This window comes from Cebus imitator, unplaced genomic scaffold (genome assembly GCF_001604975.1).
Source record: "Cebus imitator isolate Cc_AM_T3 unplaced genomic scaffold, Cebus_imitator-1.0 Scaffold617, whole genome shotgun sequence".
In the NCBI taxonomy this organism is placed as follows: domain Eukaryota; kingdom Metazoa; phylum Chordata; class Mammalia; order Primates; family Cebidae; genus Cebus; species Cebus imitator.
This window is the reverse complement of record NW_016107932.1, coordinates 777,004-795,134: the sequence shown is the minus strand read 5'-3', so window position 1 is coordinate 795,134 and position 18,131 is coordinate 777,004. Positions and strand designations below refer to the sequence as shown.

The following is an 18,131-nucleotide window of genomic DNA, read 5'->3' as shown; positions in this document are numbered from 1 at the left end:
CCTCAGCCTCCCAAAGTGCGGGAATTACAGGCGTAAGCCACCGCGCCTGGCCTCTCTCTTAAACTTTGATCACTTTGTTTTCGTTTTGTCTGTGGAAGAAATAAAGGTTTTCCTTTCTCCTCTTAGGTTCAGTGACTGGGGCATACAGACTTAAATGACAAAAGACAAATTAACAGGAGGAAAAAAGCATACAATTTTATTAAATTTTACATGCAATGGGAATTCACAGAAAAAAATACAGCTCAGGAAGCAGACTCAGGGGCTTATGTGCCATTTTAACAGAGGAAAGGGGATTTGGGCTTTGAGTGATGATGAATTATGGAAAAGCAACCAGGAAATATATGGGAAAAAATAATGAAAAATAAGGGTTATTTTAGTAAGGTTTGTTTATGGAGAATATTGTGTCAGGTTTGAATCAGACTAGTTATGTTAACTCCAACAGGGGCCAAGAGGTTTCACAATGAATCAGTGGCCAACTAAATGTTTTCAGATTCACGATTTATTGTGACGGTTTCACACACCAGCAATCATGTAAGTATATTGAGTGCATACACAGGCAGTGATGAGAGAGAGGGGGACAAGCCACAGCAAGTAGCTGGGGAGACCCACACACCCACAGACAAACTAGACAGGCCCGGAATTTTCTAAAAATGCTGACCATTAGGGCTTGCTGCTCTTTTTGGGCAGAGCTTCTGGTGACCCCTGATGGTATGGAGAGGAGACCTCAGTGTTATCACAGGCAGAAGCTGTACACAGGCTTCTCGAGGGTCAGTCGCTTTGCTGTTTGTTTTTTGTTTTGTTTTTTGAGATGGACTTTCATCTTGTTGTCCAGGTTGGAGTGCAGTGGCGTGATCTTGGTTCACTGCAACCTCTGCCTCCCAGGTTCAAGTGATTCTTCTGCCTCAGCCTTACGAGCAGCTGGGATTACAGGCACCCACCACCATGCCCGGCTCATTTTTGTATTTTTAGAAGAGACGGGGTTTCACCCTGTTGGCCAGGCTGATCTCGAACTCCTGACCTCAGGTGATCCACCCACCTCAGCCTCCCAAAGTGCTGGGATTATGAGCATGAGCCACCGTGCCCAGCTGCTTTGCTGTTTTGTTGGCCCTCCACGGGAGGGTGTGCACTCGCTGTCTCAGCTGCCATGTGACTTCACTTTCTGGTCAGGACTCAGGGGTGCCTGGCCACAGCAGGTATTATCACTTTGAGGGGTCAACAGTTTTACTGTCACTTGTCATCAGTGACATGTCTCTGGTGGTAGGAATCTCTCTCTTCTTCCCCTACTGGACTAGGGGACACCTGCTCAAAGGGAAATGTATGCCCGCTTTTAGGCTGAAAAGGGAGTGCAGAGAGCTCTTCCTTCGTTTGTTGATTCTCAGTTGCCTTCAGCTCAGAAGACTCCTTATGCCAAAGTGGTATCATTTAGGGTGGTGTGTCCTGATTCCCTTCATGTCTATCTTCTCATTTCTGACAGCAGGGATAGAAATGGTATACAGTGGAAACTTCTCTCCCAAATCTAAAAGATTTAGGGCCATTTGTTATAACTAGTATCCTGAAATCCCTTTCTTGTGAACCAGTGTCAAATATTTGATCATCCAAAATAGGTTCGCTTCACATCACGGTCATTGCCAAACAGTATACATGATTACACAGATGCTCCTCAGCTTACAAGAGGGTTACTTTTTTTTTTTTTTAATTTCAATAGTTTGGGGGGAACAAGTTGTGTTTGGTTACATGAGTAAGCTCTTTAGTAGCAATTTCTGAGATTTTGGTGTACCCATCACCTGAGCAGGGTTCACTGCACCCAGTGTGTAGTCTTTTATTCTTCACCCCCATTCCACCCTTCCCTTCGAGTTCCCAGAGTCCATTGTATCATTCTTCTTCCTTTGTGTTCTCATAGTTTAACTCCCACGTATCAGTGAGAACTTATAATGTTTGTTTTTTCATTCTGGAGATACTTCACTTAGAATAATGGTCTCCTGCTCCATCCAGATTGTGCAAATGCCATTATTTTGTTCCTTTTTATGGCTGAGTAGTATTCCATGGTATATATATATATACCACATTTTCTTTATTCTACTCATTGATTGATGGGCATTTGGGCTAGTTCCATATTTTTGCAATTGTGAATTGTACTGCTACAAACATGCATGTGCAAGCATGTTTTTCATATAATAACTTTTTTTCCTCTGAGTAGATATCTAGTGGTGGGATTGCTGGATCAAGTAGTGAGATTGCTGGATCAATTGCTGATCTACTTTTAGATCTTTAAGGAATCTCCATACTGTTTTCCATAGTGGTTGTACTAGTTTACATTCCCGCTGGCAGTGTGAGAGTGTTTCCTTTCTACCACATCCATACCAACATCTATTATTTTTTGATTTTTAAATTATGGCCATTCTTATAGGAGTCAAGTGTTATTGCATTATGATTTTGATTTGCATTTTCCTGATGATTAATGATGTTGAGCATTTTTTCATATGTTTGGTGGCCATTTGTGTATCTTCTTTTGAGAATTGTCTATTCATGTCCTTAACTCAGTTTTTAATGGGAATATCTGTTTTTTTCTTGCAGATTTGTTTGAGTTCCTTGTAGATTCTGGATATTAATCCTTTGTCAGATTCATAGTTTGCAAAGATTTTCTCCCACTCTGTGGTGGTCTGTTTACTCTGCTGATTATTTCTTTTGCTGTGCAGAAGCTTTTATTTAAGTCCCATCTATTTATCTTTGTTTTTGTTGCATATGCTTTTGTATTCTTGGTCATGATGTCTTTGTCTAAGCCAGTGTCTAGAAGGGGTTTTCTGATGCTATCTTCTAGAATCTTTATGGTTTCAGGTCTTAGATTTAAGTCCCTCATCCATCTCGAGTTGGTTTTTATATAGGTGAGAGATGAGGATCCAATTTCATTCCTCTACATGTGGCTTTCCAATGATCACAGCACCATTTGTTGAATAGGGGGTCCTTTCCCCACCTTATGTTTTTGTTTGCTTTGTTGAAGATCAGTTGGCTGTAAGTATTTGATTTTATTTCTGGGTTCTCTATTCTGCTCCGTGATCTATGTGCAGGTTTTTATGTCAGTACCATGCTGTTTTGGTGACTATGGCCTTATAGTATACTTTGAAATCAGGTAACATGATGCTTCCGGATTTGTTCTTTTTGCTTGGTTTTCTTTGGCTATATGGTCTCTTTTTGGTTCCATATGAATTTTAGGATTGTTTTTTCTAGTTCTGTGAAGAGTGATGATGGTATTTTGATGGGAATTGTGTTGAATATATAGATTGTTTTTGGAAGTATGGTCATTTTCACAGCACTGATTCTACCTATTTAAAAGCATAGGATGTGTTTCTATTTGGTTGTGTTGTCTTTGATTTCTTTCAGCAGTACATTGTAGTTTTCCTTGTAGCAGTCTTTTATCTCCTTGGTTAGGATATTTTGAAGTACTTAATTTTTTTGCAGCTATTATAAAAGGGTTGAGCTCTTGATTTGACTCTCAGCTTGGACACTGTTGGTGCATAGCAGTGCTATTGATTTGTGTGCATTGATTTTGTATCCTGAAACTTTATTGAATTCATTTTTCAGATATGGGAGCTTTTTGGAGGAGTCTTTAGGGTTTTCTAGGTATAGGATCATATCATCGGCAAACAGCAACAGTTTGACTTCCCCCTTACCGATTTAGATACCCTTTGTTTCTTTCTCTTGTCTGATTGTTCTGTCTAGGACTTCCAGTACTATAAATAGAGATGGTGAAAATGGGCATCCTTGTCTTGTTCCAATTCTCAGCGGGAATGCTTTCAAGTTTTCCCTGTTCAGCATAATGTTGGCTGTGGGTTTGTCATAGATAGCTTCTATTATCTTAAGCTATGTCCCTTCTATGCACATTTTGCTGCGGGCTTTAATCATAAAGGGATGCTCAAGGGGGTTACATTCTGATAAACCTGTCGTCAACTGAAAACGTTGCAAGTTGAAAATGTGTTGAATACACCCAGCCTACTCAACATCATAGCTTCGCTTAGTCTATCCTACCTCAAACATGCTCAGAACACTTACATATATTATCAGTGTATGGTTGGGCAAAATCATTTCAGACCTATTTTATAAAGTGTAATTTTTTTCCATACTGTACTGAAGGTGTAAAAACAGAATAGTTGTATGGATACTCAAAGTACAGTTCCTACTGAATGCATATCTCTTTCACACCATTGTAAAGTTGAAAGAAGTCAAACCATCATTAAATCAGGGACTGTCTATATTTTAAAACCTCCCATTGGTTCTTATAAGTTTAAAAGACATGTTGCATCTGTAGAATAAACCATTCTGACATATTTTGCAGCATGTATAGGGGAATTGGAATGGTGGTAGAGGCAAGAGCTAGAGTTCAGGGTGCAGCAGGCCTTACAGAAAGGTAGTGAGATGGCTCCGCACTCACAGGTGGCTAACCGACCTCGCTGAGAATTTCTGCAAACAGTTAGGAAGAGGTTGGGGTGAGATCCGATGACTCTATCAGTTCCCTGGTGTTTACCTTCACAACAACTGTCCGTATTTGTAGCCATCATCCCTGTCCAGAAAGAATTTCCAGGGCCTCCCAGTTCCCACGCCAGGGGCTGGCTTTGGTGAATTGCTTCTGCAGACATCATTTGTAATTGGGGATTGAGTTGTTCCTTGACAAAGGAAGGTGTTTCAGAATGGAGAGCTGTCATATCCTTTCGGCCTTGAATCTCACAGCTATGTTTCCATCAAATCTCTCTTCCTTCCCTTTTCCATCACAATTTTAATAAACTCCTAGCTAGAAAGAGTGACTTAAATATATGGATTCTACAGTGTATCCCACTATATTCAACATTCCGCTATTATCAGAGCAAAAATGTCAACCTTTAATGTCGGCCCTGGCTTGATCTGAATATTTAAAAGAAGCTTCTTTGTAAACCTTTTTATGTTTTGCTATTTATGCTGCCTCCTGCCCCCAGAGATTTAGAGGAAATCATCTCTTGGTTTTGTTTTCCTTCCCTGTGAAACCCGGTCTTAGGCGGGCTGCCACTTTTTCCCTGACATTTCCTTTACATAGTGCTGCTATTCTAAACTGATGGTCACAGAGTCCTTCTCAGTAACAGGGAGACAAAGCACTCTGCATAACCGATAAATTATAAGCAGGCACCGTGTGTTAGCTTGATGGATTGTTATAGTGAATGCGTGTGAGTCATGGGTGTTATTTTTGGTCAAAAGAATTGTGTGAACTTTCCTCCTCTATTTCGAGCACTTTGAAAGGGACTACTTTCTTTTTTTTGTTTTTCTTTAATGTACATGTCAAGGAATTAGGCGCCCTATCAGCGTAGTCATTTTCTAGTTTTCAAAGTCATTGTTTTGGAGTTGAGAAGGTGGAGGAACTGAATAGAAAAGAATTGCGTGTTGATAAGGAATCTAGCCTGTTACATGTAAAAGAAAATTACTGTCACCTGCTTTGAAGCAGTGGTGCCACCCCCACCCCACTGAACTCCAGGGGTCAAGTTTAAAGCTGGGGTAGATTTACAGGGAACTCACTCTTGGAGGCATTCTGATTTTAATAAACCATTTTTTGCAGCCAATATAGAAATGCCTGGCTTTTGGTAGATTTCTTTTAAGCCAGGCTGTAGAGTAAATAATGTTCTGTAATCACATCACTGGATCTCTAAATAAATGTTTCCCAAAGCAGCCCACCGTCTGTCCTGGCCATCACTGGAATTATTGACCGACTTTTATACTGAGTGTCTTCCTTACTCTAGTTTCCACATTTCTAGGAAAACCATTTGAGCTCAATGCTTTTTAAAGTGAGGCCCAGGCTGCAACCTAATTGTTTCTGGTTCACGACAAGATACGTACAGAAATTGAGAGTAAGTGTTCAGAAACTTTTATAGCAGTTTGACAGCATGGTTTTATGTCTATTTAATGATACACACTTGGGGTTTTATCTTTTTGTCTTCTTAAATTTATTTGCCTAGTCATTCATTTTTATTAGATTTTATAAAAGTATTGATCTATTGTGGATTGGAAAAAGAGAACTGGTCTTTCCCCACCAATAGATTGACTTGTACTGGTTTACTAACACAGTAACTACCAATGGAGCCACTGCAGTTACATTGTCAGTGACTGTCAGGGTCTTCCTACCCACCAGAGACTAAGGAGATATTGATTTAAAAAGGGAAAGTTGGGGAAGTTGGAGACTTTTTCCCCCGTCTTTTGTTACATTTTCATTGTTGGTCTTACAGACATTTCTCTGGGCCACTCTTTGCCATTTAGCAGAAGGCTAAATGAAGGTTTAGGTGAATTTTGCTTCACGTCCTCCAGAAGGGGATGCTGAGAGTCACCTGAATGTGCAGTTGGCAGCCAGCTCCCAGACGGAGCAAGCGCTGGGCTGCTCCTCCCGCCACTCCCCAGGGACAGTCACTGCTGCCTGGTGGCCTGGCCCTCCATCTGGTAGGGAGGGATGATGTTTGCTGCCAAGGGAAAGGATCAATGAGCTAATGTCTGGGGAACGTTCTGGAGTTCCATGGAGGAAAGGCAGAGGCCACCCACACGTGACACCTTGAGCTAAGGAAGGAAAGCTGTGAATGGAAAGGGGGAACCAGGAAAAGAAAATCAAGAATTGAGTCATCTCTTGACTTCACTATAGTCCGTGGAAGGGTCAGCCTGCTCTTGTGGCCTTGAACTATACTTTCAAATGGAAGTTTTGAGACGTGATGGGGAGAGGGAGAGAGGGAAGCCTATTTGCCTTTTCCCCTGCCTGGAACTTTTTCTCCACAATATCTACAAGGCTCTGTCTCTTGCCTTTTTCAAGTCTTGACTTAAGGCCTTACTGAGGACTTCTGTGGCCCTTTTCCCCAGTTCATTCTATTCCCTTTGGCTGCTTTATTTTTCTCTGCCACATGTTATCAGCTAACACATGGATCCATTATATATTCTATTGTAATATAATATAGTTAATGTGATGTCTGCCATTCAATGCAGTTTCCAAGGGCAAGGGTTTTGTCTGTATTGTTTGCTGCCATATCTTCAGGTCTAAAGCAGTGCCTGGCAGATGCCAGGTGCCCAATAAATACTTGTTAGAGAAATGAACGAATGAATAATCAACAGTGAAGGGGCAGGATCGCAAAGGAGTCAGCTGTGTCCAACGAGGCCTTCTCTGCATCCACGCAGCTCTGTTCACTGAGTGTTGGAGTAGGAGACGTGAGACGGGCACAGCTGAGGGACGTAACCCACCTTTACTGAGCGCATACTGGATGCCAGGCACTGTGGTAGGCATTCCATGTTCATTATTTAAAGATTAAATCACTGTGTATTGCTAGCTCCATCTTACAGATAGGGAGACTCAAGAGGTTAAGAAACTCCTGCAAGGTCACCCAGCCCAGGAAGTGGCATGAGCAGAATGCAGCCTCGTCTGATTTCTCCCATTCAGGGAAATTTCCAAAAGCAGTCATTTGTTCATTTGTTTCTTTGTTTTCCTACCCACAAAATAGGTTTTAATTTTCCTCATCCATCACCAATTTTTTGTCTTTGGAGAACAGAAATCTGGGAAAATTGGAAGTCAAATATTACAAGATGGGAGCTTTGCAAATAGGGGGCTGAAAAATTCGATGGAATTACTGAGTAATGTTCTCAAATAAATGAATGGAGATCAGAGCTTGGTTAAATGATCAGAGCTAATGGGGATGAATGGTAGTTTTTTTGTTTTGTTTTCTTTTGTTTTTTTGAGACAGAGTCTCACTCTGTTGCCCAGGCTGGAGTTCAGTGGTATGATCTCAGCTCACAGCAACCTCCACCATCCGGGTTCAAGAGATTCTCCCACTTTGGCCTCCTGAGTAGCTGGGACTACAGGCATGTGCCACCAAGCCTGGCTAATTTTTGTATTTTTTAGTAGAGACAGGGTTTCACCATGTTGGCTAGGCTGGTCTTGAACTTCTGACCTCAGGTGATTCACCTGCTTTGGCCTCCCAAGTGCTGGGATGAGCCACAGCGGCCGGCTGGGGATGAATGTTTTCCTATGCATGGCTCCATGCCAGGCATTGGTTTCAGTCTTGGTACTCGCTCTTATTTTTCCCAATCTCTCCTAGGAAGAGTGCAACCTCCACACTCAGCTTATTGCCTCTTATTTTAAAAATAGTTATGAAACATCTACTAGGTGCTTGGGAGAGGTCAGTAGAGACAACGAAGTTCCTTGCCCTTCATGGAACTTATGTTTCAGTAAGAAGAGGGAGACAGGAAGTCCACAGTAAGCAATGAACCATGAAGTAAATGATATGGTGTATTAACAGATGGCAAGTGCTCCAGAATCAAAGAAAAGGTAGCACGGGGGAAGGTTTCAGTATTAAATCGATCAGTCAAGATGGACTCTGTTGAGACAGTGACCTTTGAGCAAAGACTGAAAGAGGTGAGGCAGTGAACCAAGAGGCTCTCTGGCGGGAGAACATTTCCAGCAGAGGGAACAGGGCCCTGGCCCTGAGATAGGATCATGCCTGGTCTGTGTGGGGGACCACAGGGAGAAAAGCATGAAGTGGGGAGACTTGGTAGGTGTAAGTGAGACAACAGGATATCGCAGCAAGTGAGATACGGGAGGTGAGCCAACATGGAATTGTCATCTTTTCCTTTCATTCTCTTTTTAGTACTCAGCACAGTTACATATTCCTCCAAGTATTAGCAGTGAAGTCTTTGGAAGTGTAGCCATTCCAGTCAGGCTCGTTCCCTGACCTCTCTGGATTTGGATTTCTGCAGCTGTAGCAGGAGGGGATCCTTTACTATTTAGATCATCTTTAATATCCATTGTTTGACTCTCCTGGAATGCTTCCCCCTTCCTGAGGGCCTGTTGGACTCCTTGCTTCCCTCTCTCCTTTCTTCCTTCATTTATTCATCGTGAGCTTTTAAAACACTCTTCCTTACCCAAGCACTGTCGGAGCAGTGCACGTGGAAGCAGAGGAAGTAGAAAGCGGAATCTCTGCCTTTCAATAGCTTGCAGTCTTTTCTTGCTAAGGTTCAATAAGAAGGTGATAAGTCAGGTGAGAATTAGGAAAAGTCTATTAGCAAAATAAGAAAGTACAGAAGAACAAGAAGCCATTCGAGGGAGGAGAAATGTGAGTGAAAGGCTGAAGGAGTAGGTAGCTGCATTGGCGGGGGCAGTCAGAAATTCCAGGTTCAGGGAATGTGGGAAAGGGGCGAGGATACGGCCAAAGGTGTCTGCATGCTCTGGGGAAAGGGGCAAGCAGGCTGTGACACAGAGCCACACCGAAAGGGGAGGCAGGCCAATGGACCAGCCATGGAGACCCAAGAGACCTGGATCCCAACAGGAGGTAAATCTTGAGGAAAGGATGATGCCGTGAAGATGGGAACAGAGAGCGATTATCCAGGATATTTAGTACTGTGTGAGGTAGAATAAGAAAATAAAGAAGGGAAATCCAGTCCAGAAAACTGTTGCATTGTTTCCAGATCCTGATTTTGAAAATTCTTACTTGTCACCGACCTCTTTTCTGGCTCCCCCTAGAAATGTAATCCAAATTTTGGACATTGAGTTCATATACAAAAGCTTATGAGGCAACATGTATTTGAAGAATAAAGAAGCTATCTAAACAAGAAAATGAAGCTTTCTTTTAATATATTGTTGGCCCAATTTTTAGAATTTAGTTCTGTGTCCATTTTCAGGATTTTTAGTGATAAACTCTCAGGTTATTATTTTATTTTTGAAATGGAGTCTCGCTCAGTTGCCCAGGCGGCAGTGCAGTGGTGTGATCTCGGCTCACAGCAACCTCTGCCTCCTGGGCTCAAGCAATTCTCCTGCCTCAGCCGCACATTTTTTTTTTAAGGCAAATAACACTGACTCTTCCAAGTCAGTCTTGTTCAAGTACCACCTCTGTGAGCCATTCTGGAAACAACGAATATCCCCACATTGAGGTTCACGGCCAACTTCACTTTCCTCCATGGCATTGCAGGGGTGTGATTCGCATACTGGCTGGATTCATACATGCGTTTCCTCTAATGGGCTTTGTGTGGTTCAGCGGGGCTTGGATGCCAGCATCAACAAGCCCGATAACCCAGCATTTATCCAGGCCTCCATTTCTGATTGTATTTCATAACGTGTTGATATTTTTAGGCTAATCTTGCACAACTGCTGAGAGAGTCTCAGGACCGAAATAAACATCTGGGAGAAGAAATTAAAGAACTTCAGCAAAGGCTCGGAGAAGTCCAGGGTGACAACAAGGTACTGTGAGTATTTACAGAGAAACAGCTCTGCTGCAAAACTGTGCATTAGAGGTTTATGTATTGCACATTGGAAAAATGTAGTGCAGCATTTGTTGAAAATTTTGTTATAGATTTTTTAATTTATAATGGAAATTCGCATTTAGCAATCTTTTTACATTCCCTTTGTGTGTGTGCATGCCTGTATATGTGTGTTTCTCAGTGGCTGTAAAATATTGCCACAGCCTATTGTAGAAGTTTTGTTTCGTTCAGCTTGGTGGTGAGTAGCACTGTGGTGGAGGGCAAAATAAAACCCAATTGCTATACTTTCCCCCTTCTATACAAATAATGGATTTGTGGCTCAGATGATTGGAATTATTCACATTCAGTTTTGAATTTTAAGTAGTCATCCTACTAATTATGTTCACATAACCAATTTATTTTATTGCTAAATTTGGCAATTTGTATGGAACATTACTCAAAATCCACTGCTTGATATTAATCAAACTCCCCTGTTGGCAACGTTAATTATAAAATATGAACTCATAAACCCCCAACTAAATGTGTGCACTCCCTCTCCCAGCTGAAGCGATGCACAAAAGTACAATTGAGAAAGGAAAGAAAAACTACCAAAGTTTAATTCTGTGCCCTAGAATCATTTGCTGTTTTGCCAGGATTGATTCATTTCCAGCTCCTTGCCAGAGACAGCTTTTGCTACAGAGATGGCGTTGGAAGGTGACTCAAGAAAACTATAGTGTGTGTGTGTGTGTGTGTGTGCGCGTGTGTGCACGTGAACATGTGTGTGTGTGTGTGTGTGTGTGTGTGTGTGTATGTGTGTGTGTTGGGGGAGTAGTTCTTGGGGAAATGTTTTTAGATGTTACCAAATTGCTTGACAAATGGTGGTGACTTTCATCATTGCTTGGAATTGTTGGTTATTAGAAGGAGCCATTTTGAAAAATGCTTACTCTAAACAACGCATAGAATTGCCTGGGTTGTCCAGAGAACTCTTCCGTAACAAGACATCAGAGAGGACCCTGCATACCACTGGCTTGAGAGGCCTGACTTGAGGGCATATATGCATCTAGTAGCCTTCTTTACACAGCTTCTTCTCCACTTAACTAGCCTTAAATTTTTTTAACCTCTTGGATTTAACATAAATTTGAAAAATCAGGCTTTACTGTTCCTGGTCATGAAATAGAGGGTGAGAAAGAATGTCCAGGAAAGGTTCTAATTAACACTGGACAAGCTAATCCGGCCCCTTGTGTGGTTTTATGCATCATTAAAAGGACTTAGGCTTTGTAACCTAAGTGTTTGGTCAATGAAGGACCAACCTTAGTCACTTCCTCAAGTGATAACAGCAGGGCAAGATTTTCTAGAGAATTAAACAAAATGTATGCAATAGTTTTCTTTAAGCCCATGAACATACTGGAGAAGTTTATAAACCCATGAAATACTGAAACATATTTAAGATGTGACTTTTGGATCTGTGACTCCTCTTGACTGACTGATACAGACTTTTTCTATTTTTTTTTTCCTGAGCTCCCCCCTCCCCCAAGTTTCCTAAATATGCTTCTGTCTCATCTTTTGGTCACTTTTAATTTTTTTTTGCCTTTTAGGCATGAGAATTTTAGGAACTGACGTTTGCAACTGATAGTTCACGGCAACAACAAAGGGAGAGCAGGCAGGCGTGGGGTGCACGCTTATGGTCCCAGCTACTCAGGAGGCTGAGGCCCAGACGATTGTCTGAGCCCAGGAGGTTGAGGCTGCAGTGAGCCATGATCACGCCAATGTAGTCTAGCAAGGGTGACGGAGTGAGACCCCATCTCTTTCAAAAAGAAAAAAAAGAAAGGGAGGGCCTGTGTGTGGGTTAGTGTGCGTGCGAGCGTGTTTGTGTGTGGAACACTGCTCACAGATTGTCACAGTCTGAACTTTGTGATCTGCGTGCTCTCTGGGTCTGGATTCCAGTACCTGGGCACATTCATCAACCTTTGTCTTCTCACCTTAGGTTTAGAATTTAGTGACTCCTATTCATGGCCTGTGAAGAAATTTGCCTGCCAAAGGGGTAGGGGAGGATGTTCTGTTGTTGAGCATACCTCCCCATTTCAGTGTCTGCCCTCTCTCCCTCAAAAAGGAAAAAAGGCTAACTGCAGTGAGCCCCAGAGATTCCATTTATTCTCATTTGCCTGTAAAGTTACAGGGCTGGTTTATTTTCAGGCTCGTGTGAGTCATGATCATCCTTCCCCCAACCCCCACCTGGAGGCCAGATTACTCATTCCATAATGATACCAGGCTTGCTTGAGAACCTCAGAAGCCCCTGTTCCCAGGTAGCTGTGACTGTGTGGTAGAGAACGAGTTAACCCTTCCGTTTGTTTAAAAAATTAATTGTGACATTTTCTGCTCCAACACTTCCATCACTTTCTGCATTCAGCTCTACCTCCGGGTACACTAGGCCTCCATGATCACAGTGTGTTAGGCTCCCATAGACTGACCCCTCCTTGCTGCTGGTCACCTCATACTTGAACTGTAGAGTGTGAATTTCAGCCCCTTTGCTGTGCTACACTGCCCATGGCCACAGGACCTTTGCACCTGCTGTTTGCTCAATCTTGAATACTCTTCTCCTTTACTTCCCCTGCAAGCATCTGCTCGTCTCCCAGGTCATAGGTCAAAAGCAGCCTTCTCCAGCTCTTAGGCATCAGTCCCGTGCAGCCTGCAATGTCCTGCTCTGCCCCTCTGCTCACACTTATGTGGCACCGCCAGCCCCAAGGGTAAGCTCTCTGAGGGCCAAATTTCCAACTGTATCCTATAAATTAGTATTCTTAGTTCCTGATATACAGATATTATATCACCTCTATTGAAGGAATGGAATAGAATCAATAAATGAATGAATGAATAAAGGGAATGAGAAGAGCAAAAGGATTCAAGGAAGAGAAAGAGAAAAAGAAGAAAAGCATGCAAGTCATAAACAGACCGATTGCCATCTGATTGTCATCGGTACTTTGTAGAATAAGTAGTTTAGACATTTGGAGAAAGGAACTAGAAAAGCAAACTGTTCCACAGGGGTGGAGCTAACCCCAGATACGTGCCTTTGAGAAGCTTCTACGGAGAGAGCGGAGGGTCAGCTGCTGAGCCCTGGGGGACAAAGGATGAGTGTCCTGCTCATTGGCTGGTTCAAGTCTGTTAAATTCACGAATACTTAATCATTGTTGTTTTTGGACTCTTAACTCTGAGGCCAAACAGCAGGGCTGATGGTGTCATTTTATGAGTGACTGTTAAAGTGGAAGATTTTTTATCTCCGAGTTGCCATTTTAACTGATGACCCTTATCCATATTTTGGGAAGCCCAGATTCTAGATGTTAAGTACATTTGAAAAACAAGGTGATAGGAAATTACTTGCCTTGGCTATTTTAGGGTAGACTAATTTTTCCATTTGTTCAGCTAGAGCCTTGTAACCCTACGGGCCATAAAGCATTTCCAAACAGCCTCTTGAAAGATTTGTTGCCACCCTGGCTTCCAAGCAGCTTAGCTCTCACATGGGGCAGGGGCGGGCTTCCTGTGCCAGCATGGGCGTCCTGTGATGGGGGGGCCTGTGTGATCGATTACCTTCTGCCATCTCTGTCTAGTTCCCAAGAATTTCTCAGTCTCCCAAACTAACACAAACTCCCAAGCCAAACCAGACGAGAGATGTGAAAAGGGAAGCCTCCTGGTACCCTCCCTTCCTTAAAAATTACAGTTCTTAAAGATTAATGAGGAAAGAGGAGGCCTCCAGGGAAGGGAGGGCTCACGAAGCCACACATTACCCTGGAAAAGCTTTGCATGTTGCCCAGGGCTCTCAGTGTGTCAGTCTATGAGGAATGAGGAGAGACTCAGGCAGTGCTGGGACCACGGAGACAGCCGCAGCTCCCCTTGGCCTGCCCCAGAAGTTGGCCTGGTTCCTCTTCTGGACGTTAAGAAAAAAGTGGATTCAGGGAACAGGGATCAGAAGGAAAAAAGGGGTCTCGGAGAACTTAAGGATTAGTAAGTCAAACTGCAGAACTAGCAGAGGACATCTGAATCACAAAGACAACAGTCCTTCCTTATCTGTGGGGGATATTTTCCAAGACCCCCAGTGGATGCCTGAAACCTGGGTTAGGGCAGAACCCAGTTGCCATCAATCAGAGCCCATTTCTCTCCTGTCTTCTACCTACAAATGAATGCCTTTTCCATCTTCACTGAGTACTTCCTCACTGCTGCCGTAGCTTTTGTAGTTTGAGGTGCAGTGGCAAAACTAGCACAGATTTCTCCTTTCTTCTTTACAATTTCATGGATAGAAGATTAGTTCTTATTGTAGATCTCAGCAACCTCAGCATATGATTTTTTTGCCTTAAGTCGAGAACTTTCACCTTTTCACTTAAAAAAAGCACTATATGGCTTCTCTATGTCTCTATATGTCCAAGTGGTTAGCATCACTGTTCTTGTGTTTGTGGTCAGTATTTATTTTTTATTTTTATTTATTTTTTTAAGACAGAGTCTCGCTCTGTTGCCGGGCTGGAGTGCAGTGATGCAATCTCAGCTCACTGCAATCTCCACCTCCTGGGTTCAAGTGATTTTCCTGCCTCAGCCTCCTGAGTAGCTGGGACTACAGGCATGCACCACCACGCCCAGCTAATTTTTGTATTTTTAGTAGAGACAGGGTTTCACCATGTTGGCCAGGATGGTCTCGATCTCTTGACCACATGATCCACCCGGCTTGGCCTCCCAAAGTGCTGAGATTATAGGTGTGAGTCACCGCGCTCGGCCAGCTTATTATTAAGTAAAGTAAGGGTCCCTTGAACACAAGCATGACAGTTGATCTGACACCCAAGATGGCTACCCAATGAGTAAGGGACCCTGGGCAAAGGAAGGATTTGCATGTCTCTGGCGTGCCTGGGTGGGATGGACCAGGACATGAGATTTCATCGTCATCTATTCAGAACGGCACACAATATAAGTCTTATGAATTTTTTATTTCTGGGATTTTTCATTTAGCATTTCCAGACCACAGCTGACCGCAGGAAACCTATACCAAGGATTAGAGGGACCACTGTACCCAGAAGCGTGCTCACGAACCAGCTCTCTGAACGAAGAAGCCTGACGTGTAACATTTTGCCAGTGTCTGTGATAAATACTGGTACCATGACAAACGTCAGGTTACCAAAGTGAACTCACTGTACTTGGAAAGATTTGCACTCCAGAAAAAGACAGCTCCAGGCTGTCTCTGTGAAGCGGGGAGTATAGTGTAGCCCAGGAGCTCCATCTTTTAAAATCGTCAGGCCCAGGTTTATGTTCTCATTCTGCCAGTTGTTGTCTATGGCCTTGGGCAAGTCAATTTTCTCTCCAGGCCTCAGTTTACTCATCTGTAAAATGGCAGTAATAATACCGCTCATAGAATTGTTTAATCATTTATCCACCACATCATTTATATCCCACATAACTGGGGACTTACTACATGCTAATTAAACATTCTAGCAGCTAAGGAAGCATCAAGGAATAAGAAAGACAAGGTACTAGCTCCCATGGCACTTACATTCTAGTTGGGGAGTAGATAATAAGAACATAAAATACATAAGTAATTTCATCAGACGGTGCTTAGTACTGAGAAGAAAAGAAAATGGGACAATGAGATTGAACGATTTAGGGATGGACATGCATGCAATATCGTTTGTAAAAGATGCTGCGTGGTGCCTAACACCCAGCAAGCACTTAACAGAAGGTAAGTGTTGCTGTTATCTTTAGCACAACATAGGCCCATATTGACTTAGAATCCCCTTGTGCAAGAATTCCACCAGAAATCTTAAGGTCTTCTTCCTTATGGATCAGCTATTTCCAGTGAGCTAGATATGTGCCCCCTCCCAGTAGAGACAATGATCCTGCTGAGACACCTGGCATGTGGCAGATGGATCCCCAAAAGTCAGCCCTCCTCGTCACCAGCCTCGACCTCGCCAGCGTCGGGCGTTATTGCTTTGGTGCCAAGCCCCTGGGAACTTTCTTGCATTTTGTGTGCCCCTTGTGGAATAAGCACCTAATAGGAGACATCAGAAGCTGCAACTCGGGTTCCCACTGGGATGGATGACAGTTGGTCTTCTTGTCTGTTTGCTTTAAAGATTATGGCACTTTCGTGCAGAGAACCAGTAATATGGTGTAATGTGTTTAAAAGCAGGGAAGTTCTCCGGAGGCGGATGCTCCTACCAGCGTCATACATTTGCGCTTCCTGGGCCCCTGCTGGCAAATTTAAATTTAGCTGTTGTGATATTGCATAAACACAGGGTTTTGCCCTTAATAATGAGCTTTATGTGACACCAGCTGAAGGTCTTTAGGTACTTCTGTTTTATCTGGCGTTGGTGTCATAAAATGTTGGAGACCTTCAGTGAACATACCTCAGTTGACGTGGAACTTTTGGATGAGTTTGGCAAGCAGACCAATTAACAAACAGCTACAAGCCAATAAAAACAGACCAATGGGTGTGCAGGTGACAAATTAAAGTACACTTCATTAAAAAGGAGTGCTCAGCTGTGGATGTTTGTAATGGTCCAGCATGAGGGATCAGAGAGCTCTTTGGAAGCTGTTTCATTTATGCTTCAAAGGGAGCAGAGAGAGGTCCTAGCCTGCCAGAAACTCGAATGAAGACGGCACTCTAATGAAAAGCTCTCGCCTTGAGGCACTATAGAAATTAATTATGAGGAATTACAATGAGGGAGAAGGGCCCTTCACTGTATCCCCGCCCCCACCCCTAGGCCCCATCATGTCTTACTCTACCCGGAATCTTGATTATGAACTATAGGCAGTGCTCAGCGTGTCCAGCAAGCGGCCAGTCTCGTTCAGCAGTCTCTAATGTTTGTTCTTAAGTGAATCGGATACACCTGGTCTTCAGATACCTTATTTGAGTCTGTCGTGGCTTACGTGAGCTCATAGTATGGGTAGACCAAGTGACCGAAACAGCTTGGGTTTTCAGATATTCATCCCATAGGCTGGAGCATCGCACTTCTTAGTGAACTGACTCTGAAAGATAGCTCTGCCCAAGACTTACTTTATCACACACCATGTCCAAATTACACACTAAAATAAAAATAAATCAGAGCTTCTTTAAAACTGCTTGATGGGACACTATAAAGATTTTGGCTCTGGGAGCAACATGTGCTGAACTCTCTATCTGTAATCCAGGGGCTTCTTAGCTGTGTGATCTGGGGACAATTGTTTGACTTCTTCGTGTCTCAGTTGTTCTAATCTGTACAACGGAGATAGCAGTAGTACCTCCCTCAAGGAGGTTGGTTTGGTGTAATTCATTTCAACATGTATTTGTTGAGGACGGACCGTCTGGTCTAGGGCTAGCAGCAAACGCTACCAATGAGTCCCTGCTCCCGTGGGGGTTTCATTCTAGTGGGGTAGATGGACAGTAAGCAAATAAATCATATTTCACAGACTCTGAGAGGCGCAGTTTTTCACATTTGGACATCTCTGATACAGTTGGTATTAGGTAGTTATGATTGGCAGTTTTATTCTTTTTAGAGGTGCACAGTGTTCGCTCTTAAAGTTGATGGAGTCTTATGTTCGATGAATATAATATGTCATGAGTATAGTGTGTCAGGAGGTGGTGAGTGCTAAGTGAAAAACTAGAGCAGGAAGAGGGGCTAGAGAGTGAAGCCCACGTGGGAGGGGATGCCGTGTGGATCTGGTGGTCAGGGAAGGCCTGCTGCTCATGTGTGTGGCACAGAGCCCTGAAGGAAGTGTGGTGGGAGGGGTCAGATATAAGGACAAGAGATGTGAAATCCAAAGACCCTTGGAGGGGAGCGAGCTTAGGATGTCAGAGGGGTGGTGGGGGGAGGCGGGCAGTGTGCCTTTTGTGAGGATTAAATAAGGAAAGCTCTATAAAGCACTTGACACAGAGCACATTTTCTTTTTTTGAGACAGAGCTTCGCTCTTAT

At 43.1% G+C, this 18,131-nt stretch overlaps 1 protein-coding gene across 2 annotated transcripts in view; it reads left to right on the top strand.

Moving 5' to 3' along the window:
• The window catches only part of CCDC149 (coiled-coil domain containing 149), a 106,671-nt gene that overhangs the window by 50,083 nt on the left and 38,457 nt on the right, over positions 1 to 18,131 (top strand). For both annotated transcript variants that reach the window (XM_017517096.2, XM_017517095.2), the window contains exon 4: positions 10,109 to 10,216. In XM_017517096.2, coding sequence (XP_017372585.1) covers positions 10,109 to 10,216 — 108 coding nt within the window. The remainder of the gene's footprint in view (positions 1 to 10,108; positions 10,217 to 18,131) is intronic.